This window comes from Phacochoerus africanus, chromosome 7 (genome assembly GCF_016906955.1).
Source record: "Phacochoerus africanus isolate WHEZ1 chromosome 7, ROS_Pafr_v1, whole genome shotgun sequence".
NCBI classification, from domain to species: domain Eukaryota; kingdom Metazoa; phylum Chordata; class Mammalia; order Artiodactyla; family Suidae; genus Phacochoerus; species Phacochoerus africanus.
In genome coordinates, this window is record NC_062550.1 from 21,055,961 (window position 1) to 21,070,079 (window position 14,119).

Consider the following 14,119-nt stretch of genomic DNA (forward strand, 5'->3'; position numbering starts at 1 on the left):
TTTTGGTATGTCTCTCATAACAACACCCAATGCTCAGCAAACTTGTTTTTTGTATTTTTGCTCCCTGTACATTCTTACCACACATTTTTTTTTTTTACTTCAAAAGAATGACATCTTTAGAACTGTTTTAGAGCCAAGGATGGTATATGTTTTAGATAATTACTACATTGTTCTAAATATAACCATGTAGGAGTTTCCTCTTGGCTCAGTGGGTTAAGGATCCAGTGTTGTAACTGCTGTGGCTTTGGTTACAGTGGTGGAGCAGGTTCAGTCCCTGGCCCAGGAATTTCTGCATGCCATGGGTGTGGCCAAAAATTAAAACAAACAAATATAACCATGTAATTTTTTTTTTTATTTTTAGGGCCGAACCTGCAGCATACGGAAGTTCTTGGGCTAGGGGTGGAACTGCAGCTGCTGGCCTATACCACAGCCACAGCAATGCAGGATATAAGCCCCATCTTCAACCTACACCATAGCTCATGTCAACACCAGATCCTTAACCCACTGCATGGGGCCAGGGAAACCCACATTCTCATGGGTAGTAGTCCAGTCCTTTTTTTTTTTTTTTTTTTGTCTTTTTGCCATTTCCTGGGCCACTCCCACGGCATATGGAGGTTCCCAGGCTAGGGGTCGAATGGGAGCTGTAGCCAACAGCCTATGCCAGAGCCACAGCAATGTGGGATCCGAGCTGTATCTGCGACCTACACCACAGCTCATGGCAATGCTAGATCCTTAACCCACTGAGCAAAGCTGGGGATCGAACCCACAACCTCATGGTTTCTAGTCAGATTCGTTAACCACTGCGCCACGACAGGAACTCCAGTAGTCCAGTTCTTAACCCAGTGAACCGTGCAGGAACTCCTAACCATGTAATTTCGAATTTAAATAAATTTCTATGCTGAAGTAAAAAAAGAAAACATACGGTCACACCTATGATTATGCACAAACTTGTACACGAATGTTCATAGCAGCAATATTCATAATAGGCAAAACATAAAAACAATTCAAATGTCCATCAATTAATGAATGGATAAACTAAATGTGGAATATCCAAATAGTGGCATATTATTTAGTACTTCCTTCAGAAAAAAGAATGGAGTTCCCTTGTGGCACAGGAGGTTAAGGATCCCAGGTTGTCACTGCAGCAGCTTGGGTCACTGCTATGGCAAGTGTTGACTCCTGGCTTGGGAACTTCCGTATGTGGTGAATGAGGCCAAAAAAAAAAAAAGAAGAGGCCATTGCAGCATTCCCGTTGAGATATGATGGTAGGCTGGAAGCAGAGAAGATTGAAGAGAAGTAGAGAAATTTCAGATTTATTCGTGAAACAAACGGACCCTTCCCGATGCTGGAGCGGGAAGAGGGGAAGGTGAAGGAGAGAGCCATCAAGGATCACCTCCGGCGTTTCTGCTTTATGCAATTCGACAGATGGCGGAGCTATGTAGTTGAGACAGGGAATCCTAGGAGAGATTAGAAATCTCTGTATTTCTCCCAAGAATGTTTGTTTACTTTCTATGGACGCTGACAGAGGCGGCAATATTGAGTTTTGGGGTGAATATCGGCAGCTCCCCGCCCTTCCTTAAGCTGTGTATATATGTCTGTACAACATTTATCATGGTATATTTACTTTATAAGGTGTGGCACCCACTAGACTAAGAGCTCAGAGGTCAAGGGTTGAATTTCCTCTAGGTACTCAAGAACTTGCTCTGAAACTGGCCCCGCCCACCCATAGCCCCGCCCCCAGGCATTTCCGGCCCGCTCGCCCTCTGCACCAGCCTCACCCCAGAGCGCCCAGCTCCGCCCCTACTGCAACCATTGCCTTTTAGCCTAGTGGGGACTAGAGTGATTGACGAGCATGTTCTCCAATCCTAACGCCCAATGTTGTTATATTACCAATTCGGCGGCAGCAGAGGCGGATGCCAAAGCCTAACGTGGGAGGGTGATCGGGAAGTGAGAGTGGAGGCTGCGGAGGACGCGTCTGCCCAGGCGGTGGTATAAAGGTGACGGGACGTCAGTATTCTGTTTCTTTCTTTCTCCATTCCTGGGAGAGACGCCCCTTCGTTGCTGGGGAGCCGGGGTCTCCACTTGCCTTTTTTAAAGGGTAAGAGGGTGTGTCTAACTATATAAGCGTTTGAGGATCTTTCCTGAGCTGCCTTACCTTCTTTCGCCTCCAGGCAGGTCCTTCTGTTAGCCTGGGGTGCGGGGTCCTGTCTCCCGTCACCCATCCTTGGGGACGGTGAAGTTGTTTCAAATCCCTCCGCAGCCTATGGTGGTTAAAGTCTTCCGGACTCGGTCACGGAAAGGGAGAGGAGTGATGGGGATAGGGAGATTCGCGCACTCAGCCCCTCTCCAGAGGAGTTAGAATCCGCAGCCAGAGCGAGTGGAAGGTGGAGGGAAACTAGGTATTGGGGGCGAAGGAGCGGGTGGAAGGAGACATTTCTTACGTGGCGAACCTGTTAGTTCCCTGGGAGCCTACAGTGGGGCAGGAGGCGTTGAAGTTGGGCTTGGTGTCTAAATAACCCACCCACTTCTGGGCCGTCAGCTTTTAACCTTCATTTCTTTCTCCTCAGGCTGGTGAAAACCCCTGAACATGTGGAATCCCAATGCCGGTAAGTGTTTGGGGGGAATCTCTTCTCCTGCCCCAGCCCCTTTTCGGATGGGCCACAACAGGAAGTTTGTGTCAGTTTCTCCTCCACCTCTGCCCTAACCTACAAAAAAGCAAAGTCCATAGCTGCCCAGTGTCTTCCCCCAGAGTTCACTGTCTCCAGGGAACGTTACCTTTTCTTTCTCTTGTATAGGTTTGTCTCCCCTCCCCTCCATGCTCCTCTTTATTCAGCTTTACATTTTTCCCCCCTAGGGCCACACCTGCGGCAAATGGAGGTTCCCAGGCTAGCTGTCCAATCCGAGCTGTAGCTGCCTAACTGCGCCACAGCCACAGCAAAGCGGGATCCGAGCCGCGTCTGCGACCTACACCACAGTTCACTGCAGTTCCTTAACCCACTGAGCGAGGCCAGGGATCGAACCCACAACCTCATGGTTCCTAGTGGGATTCGTTAACCACTGAGCCACTACAGGAACTCCTCCATTTTCCTTTAAGTATTGAGTGAAAAATGGAATCCCCTTCTTTTTGTTGTTTGTTGTCAGAAGCTCTGGGCAGTTCTAATCTCAAATTTATTCTTTGCTTTTTCCACCAGGGCAGCCAGGGCCAAATCCTTACCCGCCTAACGTTGGATACCCTGGAGGTTGCCATCCTACCCATCCACCATCTGCCAACCCTCCCTTTCCTCCAGGCCCCCTTCCCACTCCCCCAGGAGTGCCCCAGGGGAATCCATCTTTTCCCCCTGGCGGGCCTTGTTATCCTGTGCCACAGCCAGGGCATCCAGGATACCAGCCCTCAGGTCCCTACCCACCACCTGCCCCTGGCATGCCACCTGTGAATCCATTGGCTCCTGGCATGGTAGGACCAGGCATGGTGATGGACAAGAAGATGAAGAAGAAAATGAAGAAAGCTCATAAAAAGAACCACAAACACCACAAGCATGGCAAGGTCAGTGCCCTCTGGAGCCTGGCTAGGAAGAGGTGCCCCCTCAGAAGGACTAGGGTGGCTGGGGGTGGGAAGAGAGGTAGGTGGCAGGGACGAGGAATGGGGATTCACAGTCTGAGGACTTGGGACAGGGCATTGTGTTACTCTGGCAGATGGTGCTTCCTCTTTGTAAAGGATTCCCACTGCGAAGAATTTAATAATCTTGAAAATAATTATTAGGCTAATTGGGCCTTCTTCTGTCTGCCAGGGGCTATGTTGAGCCTTAGAATGGCTATCAGAATCAGGTGCTTTTCTTTTTTGCCTTTCTTTTCCCAGAGCTTTGGCCTCCCCACCCCCATGCTTGTTCTGGCAAGTGGGACACACCCACTGAGGTGGTCAAATGTCAAGGCCTTTGGCCAAGCAAAGTCTTATGTAATGATAGATAATAATCTGGCCCTAGTTCCTGGAATTTCTTTCTCTCCTTCACTGTTCTCAGCTTGTTGTATTAATTACGTAGGCCTTCTTGTCCAGCAGGGAAACTGAGGACAAGAGCAGTCAGTGACTCAGGCTCAAATAAAACCCTCAGTTTCGTGCTCAGTCTCAGGCTAAGTATCTTCATGCCAGAGGAGTGTAAATTAGCAAGTAGCTCTCAGAACCAACTCTGGAAGAATTGAACCAACCTTGAGATATTTTAAAAAAATTTTTAGGGCCACACCTGAGGCATATGGAAGTTCCCAGGCTAGGGGTTGAATCAGGCACCACAGCCACAGCCATGCTAGGTGCAAGTGGTGTCTGCAGCCTACACCGCAGCTCACAGCAACGCCAGATCCCTAACCCACTGAGTGAGGCCAGGGATTGAGCCCGAATCCTCATGGATTCTAGTTGGGTTTGTTACTGCTGAGTCACAACAGGAACTCCCTTTTTTCCCCCTTCTTCTTCTTTTTTTTTTTTTTTTTTAATTTTTAGGGCAACCTCGATCTTAAGGAGGCCTTAATTTACATTTTTCTGCTTAGCAAATTTTTTTGCCTTATGTATGGCTTTGGGTGCTAGTCCTGGTTCTGGATCTTTGGTAGAAGTCTGAGGAGAAGGAAAGGTGAGATTGAATGGAGGGATTAAAAAATGTTTTGGATGGAGTTCCCATCGTGGCACAGTGGTTAACGAATCCGACTAGGAACCATTACGTTGCGGGTTCCATCCCTGGCCTCACTCAGTAGGTTGAGGATCCTGCTTTGCCATGAGCTGTGGTGTAGGTCATCTGTGAGCTTGGATCTGGTGGTGTTGTGGCTGTGGTGTAGGCTGGCGGCTGCAGCTCCGATTAGACCACTGGCCTGGGAACCTCCATATGCCGCGGGTGCCGCCCTAGAAAAGACACACACACAAAGAAGTTTTGGGTGACAGTTTTTTTTGTTTGGTTTGTTTTGTCTTTTCTGGGGCTGCTCCCTCGGCATGTGGAGATTCCCAGGCTAGGGGTCGAATCGGAGCTGGAGCCACCAGCCTATGCCAGAGCCTCAGCAATGTGGGATCTGAGCCGCGTCTGCAACCTACACCACAGCTCACGGCAACGCCGGATCCTGGATCCCGCCACGACGGGAAATCCTGGATGACAGTTGTTAATGGGAGCATGCATGTAATGAGCCTTCGGACTAGGACTCTCCCAGCCTTCTCTCCCACCTTCTTCACTTTCTCCTAGTCTGGGCTTAGGAAGAAATAGAGATCCATGCACACATAGCTGCTGATTCTACTCACTTTTGTTAACTTCGTAGCCACTAGGAGCTGTCCTAATCATGCAGCTGATCCATACTACATAAGGTAGCAGCTGTTTTCCTAGCACTATACTATGCTTGTGCCTATAATTGATTCCTTGCCTAGGCATTGGCTCAGGTAAAGAAAGTTGGAAACTTGCTAAGAATGCAGTATGTTAGGAGTTCCCATCGTGTCTTAGTGGTTAATGAATCCGACTAGGAATCATGAGGTTGCGGGTTCAGTCCCTGCCCTTGCTCAAGTGAGTGAAGGATCTGGCGTTGCCGTGAGCTGCGGTGTAGGTCACTGACGTGGCTCGGATCCCGCGTTGCTGTGGCTCTGGTGTAGGGAGCGGCCCTAGATAAGGCAAAAATTAAAAAAAAAAAAGAATGCAGTATGTTAAATTCTATCCAGTGATTTAGGATGGTTTCATCCACTCCTGTATGCTCAGTGCTGAAGGAAATCCTTGCTTTTGGTGATTAGGGGGCAGTCTGGTTCAAGGCTCCTGACCTTAGAAAGCACTTGGTTGGAAGTTGCCTTGTGGCGCAGCAGGTTAAGGATCTGGCATTGTCATTACAGCGGCTCAAGTCGCAGCTGTGGCAACGGTTCAATCCCTGGTCGGGAAACTTGGGACTTCCGCATGCAGAGGGTGTGGCCAAGAAATAGCACTTGGGTGGAGGCTTAGGGCACCAAAGAATGTCCCATGGAGGGACCAAAGGTCATTTGGATCTGATGATATCTCCTTTCCCCTTTCCCCTTGCAGCATTCCTCCTCCTCCTCCTCTTCCAGCAGTGACTCTGACTGAATACAGGGCCTGGACCCTTCCCTCAAGTCTCTCCAGTTCTGCTCTCCCATCAAGCTTCAGATGCCATCTTGTCCTGGGGGAAATTAGCCCTCGTGTCCTACCCTTCCACCCTCACAGTCTGGGCATCATTCTGCTGTTCATCCCTCACTGGCTAGAGAAAATGGGGAAAGAATTGCCATGAGCTAGTTTGGATAGAACTGTTAGCTGATGAGTTTTGCAGGAGAACTATTTTTTGAAGACGGTGAGATCTTTGGGCTAAATGAGGAAGACAAGTCTAAGATCTGCAAAATGTGATTCTTTACTCTTCCTTTGTAATACTTCTGATTGGGGAGATGCTGTGAAAATTTAATTATGGGGGAAAAAAACTGTACCTTTCTTGTGATTGTGGCATACTTGGGTGATTTAGTGGTGAATAAACATTTCCCAGCAAGCACTTTATTGGTTGCATTAACTGCAAGTCTACTGAGAAGTGGAGTCCACTTGGTTAATGAGCTCTGACTGCTATTTTGGAAACTAATCTCTACTCCTTGGCACAGTAAGCCATCTCAGATCCTCCTCTCACTCTCCAACTCTCAGTCCAAATAAAGCTGTTTCTCCTAGTCTCTGCTCACCTGTGCCATTACCTTGGTTGGGTCTAGCATGTTCTACGACTTTTGCTGCCCTTGCGCAGACCCTTTAAAGTGTATCAGTTTTATAGTAAAGGACAGAGCATCATCAGGAAGATACCATACCGTCCGTATATTTCTCTAGTGGGAGGATCCTTCAGAATTGATTCAGGCTTTGTGGAATGAATTTTATTGTCTTCCATTTGATGAATGGATATGGGTCTTTAGTATAAGTTTTTATATCTGCTACAGAGGTTCTCAACCTTGGCTGCATCATCAGCTAATGGGGAGTGATTTAGGGCTTTGCCTGAAAGGCTGTTTTTTGGGGTTTTTTTTTAAGGGCCACACAGGTGGCGTGTGAAGGTTCCCAGGCTAGGGGTCAAATCAGAGCTGTAGTCGCCAGCCTACGCCACAGCTACAGCAACGACAGATCCAAGCTGAGTCTTCGACCTACACCACAGCTCATGGCACAGCACTGGATCCTTAACCCACTGAGCGAGGCCAGGGATTGAATCTATGTCCTCATGGATGCTAGTCAGATTCATTCCCACTGAGCCACCATGGGAACTCCTGAAAGACTCTTAACAAGTTTTTAGGAATGGGGATGGGAGTTCCCGATATGCCATGGGTGTGGCCCCTAAAAAGCAAACAACAACAACAACAACAACAAAACAATTGGGCCTTGCAAAGCAATATTTTTAAGAAACTGGGTGATTCTGTTGTACAGCTAGAAGTGAGGGCCACTGGTTTATCAAATACCATTCATGGTATTACAATCAAAGATCGATAAAGATAAGGATACTATAGGAGTTCCCATCATGGCACAGCAAAAATAAATCCAACTAGGAACCATGAGGTTGCGGTTCGATCCCTGGCCTCGCTCAGTGGGTTAAGGATCCGGTGTTGCATGAGCTGTGGCGTAGGTCGCAGACACTGCTTGGATCTGGCTTTGCTGTGGCTGTGGCGTAGGCTGGCGGCTATAGCTCCAATTCGACCCCTAGCCTGGGAACCGCCATATGCTGCAAGTGCGGCCCTAAAAGGACAAAAAACAAACAAAAAGTAAAATAAAATGGGGGAAAAAAAAAGATACTATAGAATGCAAGAAGGGAGTTCGCTGGTGGCCCAGTGGTTAAGGGTCTGGTGTCACTGATGTGGCTTAGGTTGCTGCTGTGGCATGGGTAATTGCTGTGGTGTGGATTTGACCCCTGCCCTGGGAACTTCCAAATGCTGCAGGAATAGCAAAAAGAAACAAACAAACAAAAACTGCCAGAGGGATATAAACCTAGAAATAACTGGGGAGGGAAGAAAGAATCTAAGATAACTTCTCAGGAAATGTGACATTTTACCTACCTCTAGGCCTTGAGTGGAGAAATATGAACAGAAAAAAATAATAGTTTACCAGGTGGATGTCAGCGAGGAGCTGGGAAAGGCATGTGCTTGGGTAAGCTCTATAGCATGTTTGGGAATCACAGGTATCCCAGTGGGGCTAGATTAATTCCTGGGAAAAGTGTTTATTGAGGAAATACTGTGTTGTGTGTGTTTGAAGCTACAAAGATGAATAAGACAATCCCTGTCCTTTATGACCTGCAAGATCTAATGGAGCAGATGGACCTGTGAATATGTAAGTAGGTTATTATAAGAGGGACCACAGTAGAGACAGAGGATCAAGCAGTGGGTGAGCAAAGGAAGGCGTGACAGTCCCACTGGGAGATGAGTGAGCTCCTGGCTGGGCCTCAGGATGAGTAGGAACTTCCCAGTTGGTAGTAAATGATATCAGCATTTATTATGTGCCAGGCACCAAGTGCTTTTTTTGGGGGGTTGGGGGGTCTATACCCTTGGCATATGGAAGTTCCCAGGCTGGGATGCTAGTCAAATCCAAGCCACAGCTACAAGCAAGGATACGGCTGTAGCAATGCCAGATCCTTAACTTTCTGCCCCACAGTGGGAACTCTACCAAGGGCTTTACATGTATAACTCGTGTTAATCTTCACAGCAACTCTATGATGTAGGCACGACTCTTCATTTTGTGGATCAAGAAAACTTCATTCCAGGAGTTGCCGTTGTGGCACAGCAGAAACAATCGGACTAGGAACTGTGAGGTTGTGGGTTCGGTTCCTGGCCTCGCTCAGTGGGTTAAGGATCCGGCATTGCTGTGAGCTGTGGTATAGGTCACAGACATGGCTTGGATCCTGCATTGCTGTGGCTGTGGCGTAGGCCAACGACTACAGCTCCAATTCGACCCCTAGCCTGGGAACCTCCATGTGCCGCAGGTGGGGCTCTAAAAAGCAAAAAAAAGAAAAAGAAAACTTCATTTGGGATTTGAACCCAGGTAGTGTGACTCCTGGGTCTGTTCTCTTAACCTAGTAGATTTCAGGTGAAAAAAGGAGTTTTGTAGAGGCACAGAATTGTAAAAAAAAGGCACAGGATGAAAGTTCAGGAATTCCTGAGCCTGAAAGCAGGAATTGAAGCTGAAGTGGGGGAGATGGGCCTAGAGGAAGGAGTGGACCTGAGAAGTGTTTCTTTCTTTCTTTTTCTTTTTCTTTTTTTTTTTTTGGTCTTTTTGTCTTATGTCCTTTTAGGGCCGCATCCATGGCATATGGAGCTTCCCAGGCTAGGGGTCTAAACAGAGCTGTAGTCGCTGGCCTATACCACAGCCACAACAATGCCAGATCCAAACCGAGTCTGCACCCTACACCACAGCTCATGGCAACGCCAGATCCTTAACCCACTGAGTGAGGCCAGGGATCAAGCCTGCAACCTTATGGTTCCTAGTCGGATTCGTTTCCGCTGCACCACGACAGGAACTCCAAGAAGTGTTTCTAAGATGGAACCCACAGGGATTAGGGATTGAATGTGGGGCTTGAAGAACAGGGAAAAGAGTGTTTTCCGTTGGCTGTATTGCATCCATGACTTGTCCCTGGGGTGAATTAATATGAAATAAATGCTTAAATGTCTTTTAGAGCTAGCTTCTAATTTCATTAGGAAATCCAAGACCAAGGCCTGTTTTCCAGTGTCCTGGATTTGAAGGCCATTCTAATGTTTTCTCCCTGTCACCCTCTGTTTTCATTTACTCATCAGCTCTTCCTTTCTGAGGAGGACAAGGGAGATGTGGACACAAGGGGATTGTGAGGTGAGGAGAAGCAGATGTGGTCAAAGAAGGAGAGACAGTGAGAAGGGGCTGGAGGGGGGAAACACAAAGAGAAACGAATTTTGGGAAGAAAATTTACCAACCTGCTTCTTCATCAGTTTTAACCATGGACAGCCCATTTCCCCTTCCTGGTTTTTCTAAGCCACATGCATAGCACCTTGCTGTTTTGCTATTGTTTCTCAAAAGTCTGTTAACTTTTTAGAAGCCAAAATTAATACACGTACTTGGGGGAAAGTTGCAGCTTTTGGGGGTTGGGGGGTGGGGGGACACGCTTGCAGCATATGGACATTCCCAGGCTAGGGGTCAAGTCGGAGCTGCAGCTGCTGGCCTATACCACAGCCACAGCAACGCAGGACCCCAGCCATGTCTGTGACCTACACTGTTTGTGACTTACACTGCAGATCACGGCAACGCCAGATCTTTATGCCACTGATCGAGGCCAAGGATCAAACCTGTGTCCTCATAGATGCTAGTTGGGTTTGTTCCTGCTGCACCATAATGGGAACTCCCTCCTGTTGCCTTTCTTTAGGCTACTAGTATTACTTGCCTGGCTCCTGAGAGCAGTGGGTAGGTGCGCCCTGTTTTGTCTATCAGTATGAGACTCTAAAGATGGTGGTTCTGATGCCCTATGTCCATGAGAGGATCTGGGAGTCTGCCATTCTTTCCTTACTAGAAATGTATAGAAAGAGTTCCACAAAATTAATTGAAAATTGGGAAAAAAAATTGGAAAGGAAAGGAAATTCGTTAGATGTAAAATACAAGTTGAGGAATTCCCGCTGTGGTGCAACAGGATCAGCAGCATCTCTGCAGCGTCAGGATGCAGGTTCGATCCCCAGCCTAGCACAGTGGGTTAGAGGCTCCAGTATTGCTGCAGCTGCAGTATAGCTTGCTGTCGCAGCTGGGATCTGTCTGATCTCTGGCCCAGGAACTCCATATGCAGCTGGGATCTGATCCCTCGCCCGGGAATGCCATCTGCCTCGGGACGGCCAAAAAAGGAGGAAAAAAAATTGACACTGGAAGTCTTGGGGTGAGTCTTCAGTTTGATGTCCTTTTGGAATCATTTCCCTATATCAGGTTATTTTGAGACCCTAGGCAAGTTCACTGGACTAGTTTGGTTCCCCTTCTGAGGCAAATGTACTGATTCAAAAAAGTAGCAAGTACTGCTGTTGGATGTATCTTTTTCAAAGCTGTCTGCAACTGTTGGCCAGTCCCAATAGAAGCCATATTACTGTCTGTGGAGTTATTAGAAGAGTTGTGTTGTGATATTTTATCAACTTTTAATTACACCTTTGTTTTGCCCCCCCTCCCCATGTTAGAGATGATTTAATGGATAGCCACTCACTTTCACCCAAACTCTCAGAGCCCCTGGGGTATAAATGGTCCAACTGCAAAGTCTTAAGGTTAATCTGACCTTCAGCCCAGGCCTCCCAGTAAGCCTGCTTTGGTTTGTTTTATTCTGGATGTCCTAATATTTTCCTACTTCCTCTCCTCTCTTTCAGTATTCATTCTGCCCTTTGCCTTTGTCAAATGACAGACTTCTTTTTATTTATTTATTTATTTATTTTTAAATTTTATTTATTTATTGTTTTGTCCTTTGAGGGCCGCACCCAAGGCGTACAGAGATTCCCAGGCTAGGGGTCTAATCAGAGCTGTTGCTGCTGGCCTACGCCAGAGTCAGAGCAACACCAGGTCCGAGCCACATCTGCAACTTCCACCACAGCTCACGGCAACACCAGATCCTTAACCCACTGAGTGAGGCCAGGGATCAAACCCGCAACCTCATGGTTTCTAGTCGGATTCGTTTCCACTGAGCCACGACAGGAACTCCAGACTTCTTTTTATTTTTATCTCACATTGTTCCTAATGCCCATTCTATCATTTGGGGGGTGGGAGGAAAGTACTGGAGTCCCCAAGCCTTATTATTTTCCACTTCGGAAAGCTTTCACTTTTCACATAACTCCACTGAATTGGGGTTGCCCAATAAGACTTGACTAATATTGAGGATAGAACTGACACCCAAAGAACTTGAACAAGGTTAAACAATAGCCCTCCATTTTTTTTTTTTTTGTCTTTTCTAGGGCCGCTTGCACGGTGTATGGAGGTTCCCAGGCTAGCGGTCAAATCGGAGCTGTATCCGCCGGCCTACACCACAGCCACAGCAACGCGGGATCCAAGCTGAGTCTGCAACCCACACCACAGCTCACGGCATCACCAGATCCTTAACCCACTGAGCAAGGCCAGGGATCAAACCCGCAACCTCATAATTCCTAGTTGGATTTGTTAACCACTGTGCCATGACGGGAACTCCAAATAATAACCCTCTATTAACTGTCTCTTTCAATATGCTCTGTATTTTGTTTTATTCTCTTCCAGGGCTCCTCCTTTTTTTTTTTTTTTTTTTCAGTTGTGCCCACGGTTTGCACAAGTTCCTGGACCAGGTATTGAATCCTAGCCACAGCAGTGACAAAGCTGAATCCTTAACCACTAGGATACCAGGGAACTCTATTTTTTAAACAAAAGTTTTCATGCAGGAATTTACAGATATATATACAAGAGTAGAGAAACAGTATATGAACTCCTCTATTCTCATAACCTAGCTTCATTAATTGTCAATATCTTGCCCATCTTCTTCCATTCATATCATATTTTTCCCAATTTTATTATGAAAACTATTTTTTAAGTTTGAGGAACTGTGCAATGATCACTCATAAACCTACCATCTACACTCAACAGTTGTTAACATTTGACCAAATTTGCTTTATTGATATACCTACGTGAACCATTTAAAAGTCTGTTCTGGAGTTCCCATTGTGGCTCAGTGGTAATAAACCCAACTAGTATTACCAAGGACATGGGTTCGATCCCCGGCCTTGCTCAGTGGGTTAAGGATCCAGTATTGCTGTGAGCTGCAGTGTAGGTAGCAGACGTGGCTCAGGTCCAGCATTGTTGTGGCTGTGGTGTAGGCCAACGGCTACAGCTCTGATTCAACCCCTAGCCTGGGAACTTCCTTATGTCACAGTTGCAGCCCTAAAAAAAACAAACAAAAAGTTTTTTTACATCACTACCCTTCACCTTTAAATATTTCATCATGCACCTCTTAAAATAGCATTTCTCCTACATAACCACAATTTCATTATCACACCTAAGACAATTAACAATACCTCCTAATATTAGGTAATATTCAGTTCATGTTTGAATTTCCTCAGCTGTCCCCAAAATGACTTAAAATGCTTTTTTTTTTTTTTCTCTTCTTAGTGCTGCAACTGTGGCACATCGAAGTTTCCTAGGCTAGGGGTTGAATTGGAGTTGTAGCTGCAGGCCTACGCCACAGCCACAGCAACTCGGGATCCAAGACACTTCTGCGACCTACACCTCACACTGCAGCTTGAGGCAACACTGGAGCCTTAACTCACTGACCAAGGCCAGCATCGAACCCACATCCTCATGGATACTAGTTGGGTTCTTAACCCAATGAGCCACAATGGGAACTCCTATGGCTATTTTCTTTAAAACCAGGATCCAAACAAGATCCACCATTTTCTTTTTCCAGAGAATAGGCTAGTTGTCTTGTTGAATGTCCCACATTCTAGATTTGCTCGTTATCTCTTCGATGTGTTTCACTTTTTCTTTTACCCTTGTAAATTTCCTGTAAATTGCAAATCGGTTCTGAAGGCTTGATTAGATGAAGATCAAACACTTGCCGAGAATACTTAATAGATGATGTATGTATGTATGTATGTACTTATGGCATCTCATCAAGGACTACGTCAAAGTTGTACTATTAGTGATGCAAAGTTTGATCAATTTGTAAAGTGGTGACTATCAGATCTTTAAAGTTAAAATTTGGGGGGCTTTTAGTGGGACTTGCAAATAATCTATGTGGTGATATTTGGCACTGGGAGAATATCCTGTTCCCTAACAGCGTTTCACTTAAAATTTTGATGATTGATGATAGTTGCTTGAATCATTTATTTCATTTTGGGTTAGAGAATGAATGGTGATTTTCTCTTTTATTTCTCTACATTCATCATATGGAATTCTTTTTTAAAAGTTTCCCCTTAGTACAGTTCTTTTTAAAAGAAAGGGTAAAAGCTTAATTCATTCCTTTAATTACCAATTTTCAGAGTAAGGAGTTGGTGTAAAAGTTACTTCTAATATGGCAAATTAGTTTTTTTCTCTTTTTGAATCTCACTATAGACTACTTACTGAGTTTTTCCCACCCTCTCTTGTCAGTGTCTCCTCACCCCTCCCATTTTCCCATTTCCTTTATCCATGGCGACTGCCAACTCTCTCCGCACTAA

The 14,119-nt window shown here is 46.2% G+C and overlaps 1 protein-coding gene across 2 annotated transcripts; it reads left to right on the forward strand.

Moving 5' to 3' along the window:
* Positions 1-1,855: 1,855 nt before the first annotated feature.
* PRR13 (proline rich 13) lies at positions 1,856-6,498 on the forward strand. Of its 2 annotated transcripts, none has more exons than XM_047786761.1 (4): positions 1,856-1,997; positions 2,568-2,606; positions 3,192-3,544; positions 6,024-6,498. In XM_047786761.1, exons 2-4 carry the CDS (start codon positions 2,588-2,590, stop codon positions 6,063-6,065), a joined length of 414 nt encoding a protein of 137 aa, XP_047642717.1. In that variant the 5' UTR covers positions 1,856-1,997; positions 2,568-2,587; the 3' UTR covers positions 6,066-6,498. The 2 variants fall into 2 exon arrangements, with proteins under 2 accessions (XP_047642717.1, XP_047642715.1); XM_047786759.1 differs by having other exon boundaries at positions 1,883-2,098.
* Positions 6,499-14,119: the final 7,621 nt, after the last annotated feature.

Coding starts and splice junctions, on each gene's coding strand:
- PRR13 (XM_047786761.1), top strand. Junction 3,545..6,023: donor AACACCACAAGCATGGCAAG/GTCAGTGCCCTC, acceptor TTCCCCTTGCAG/CATTCCTCCTCCTCCTCCTC.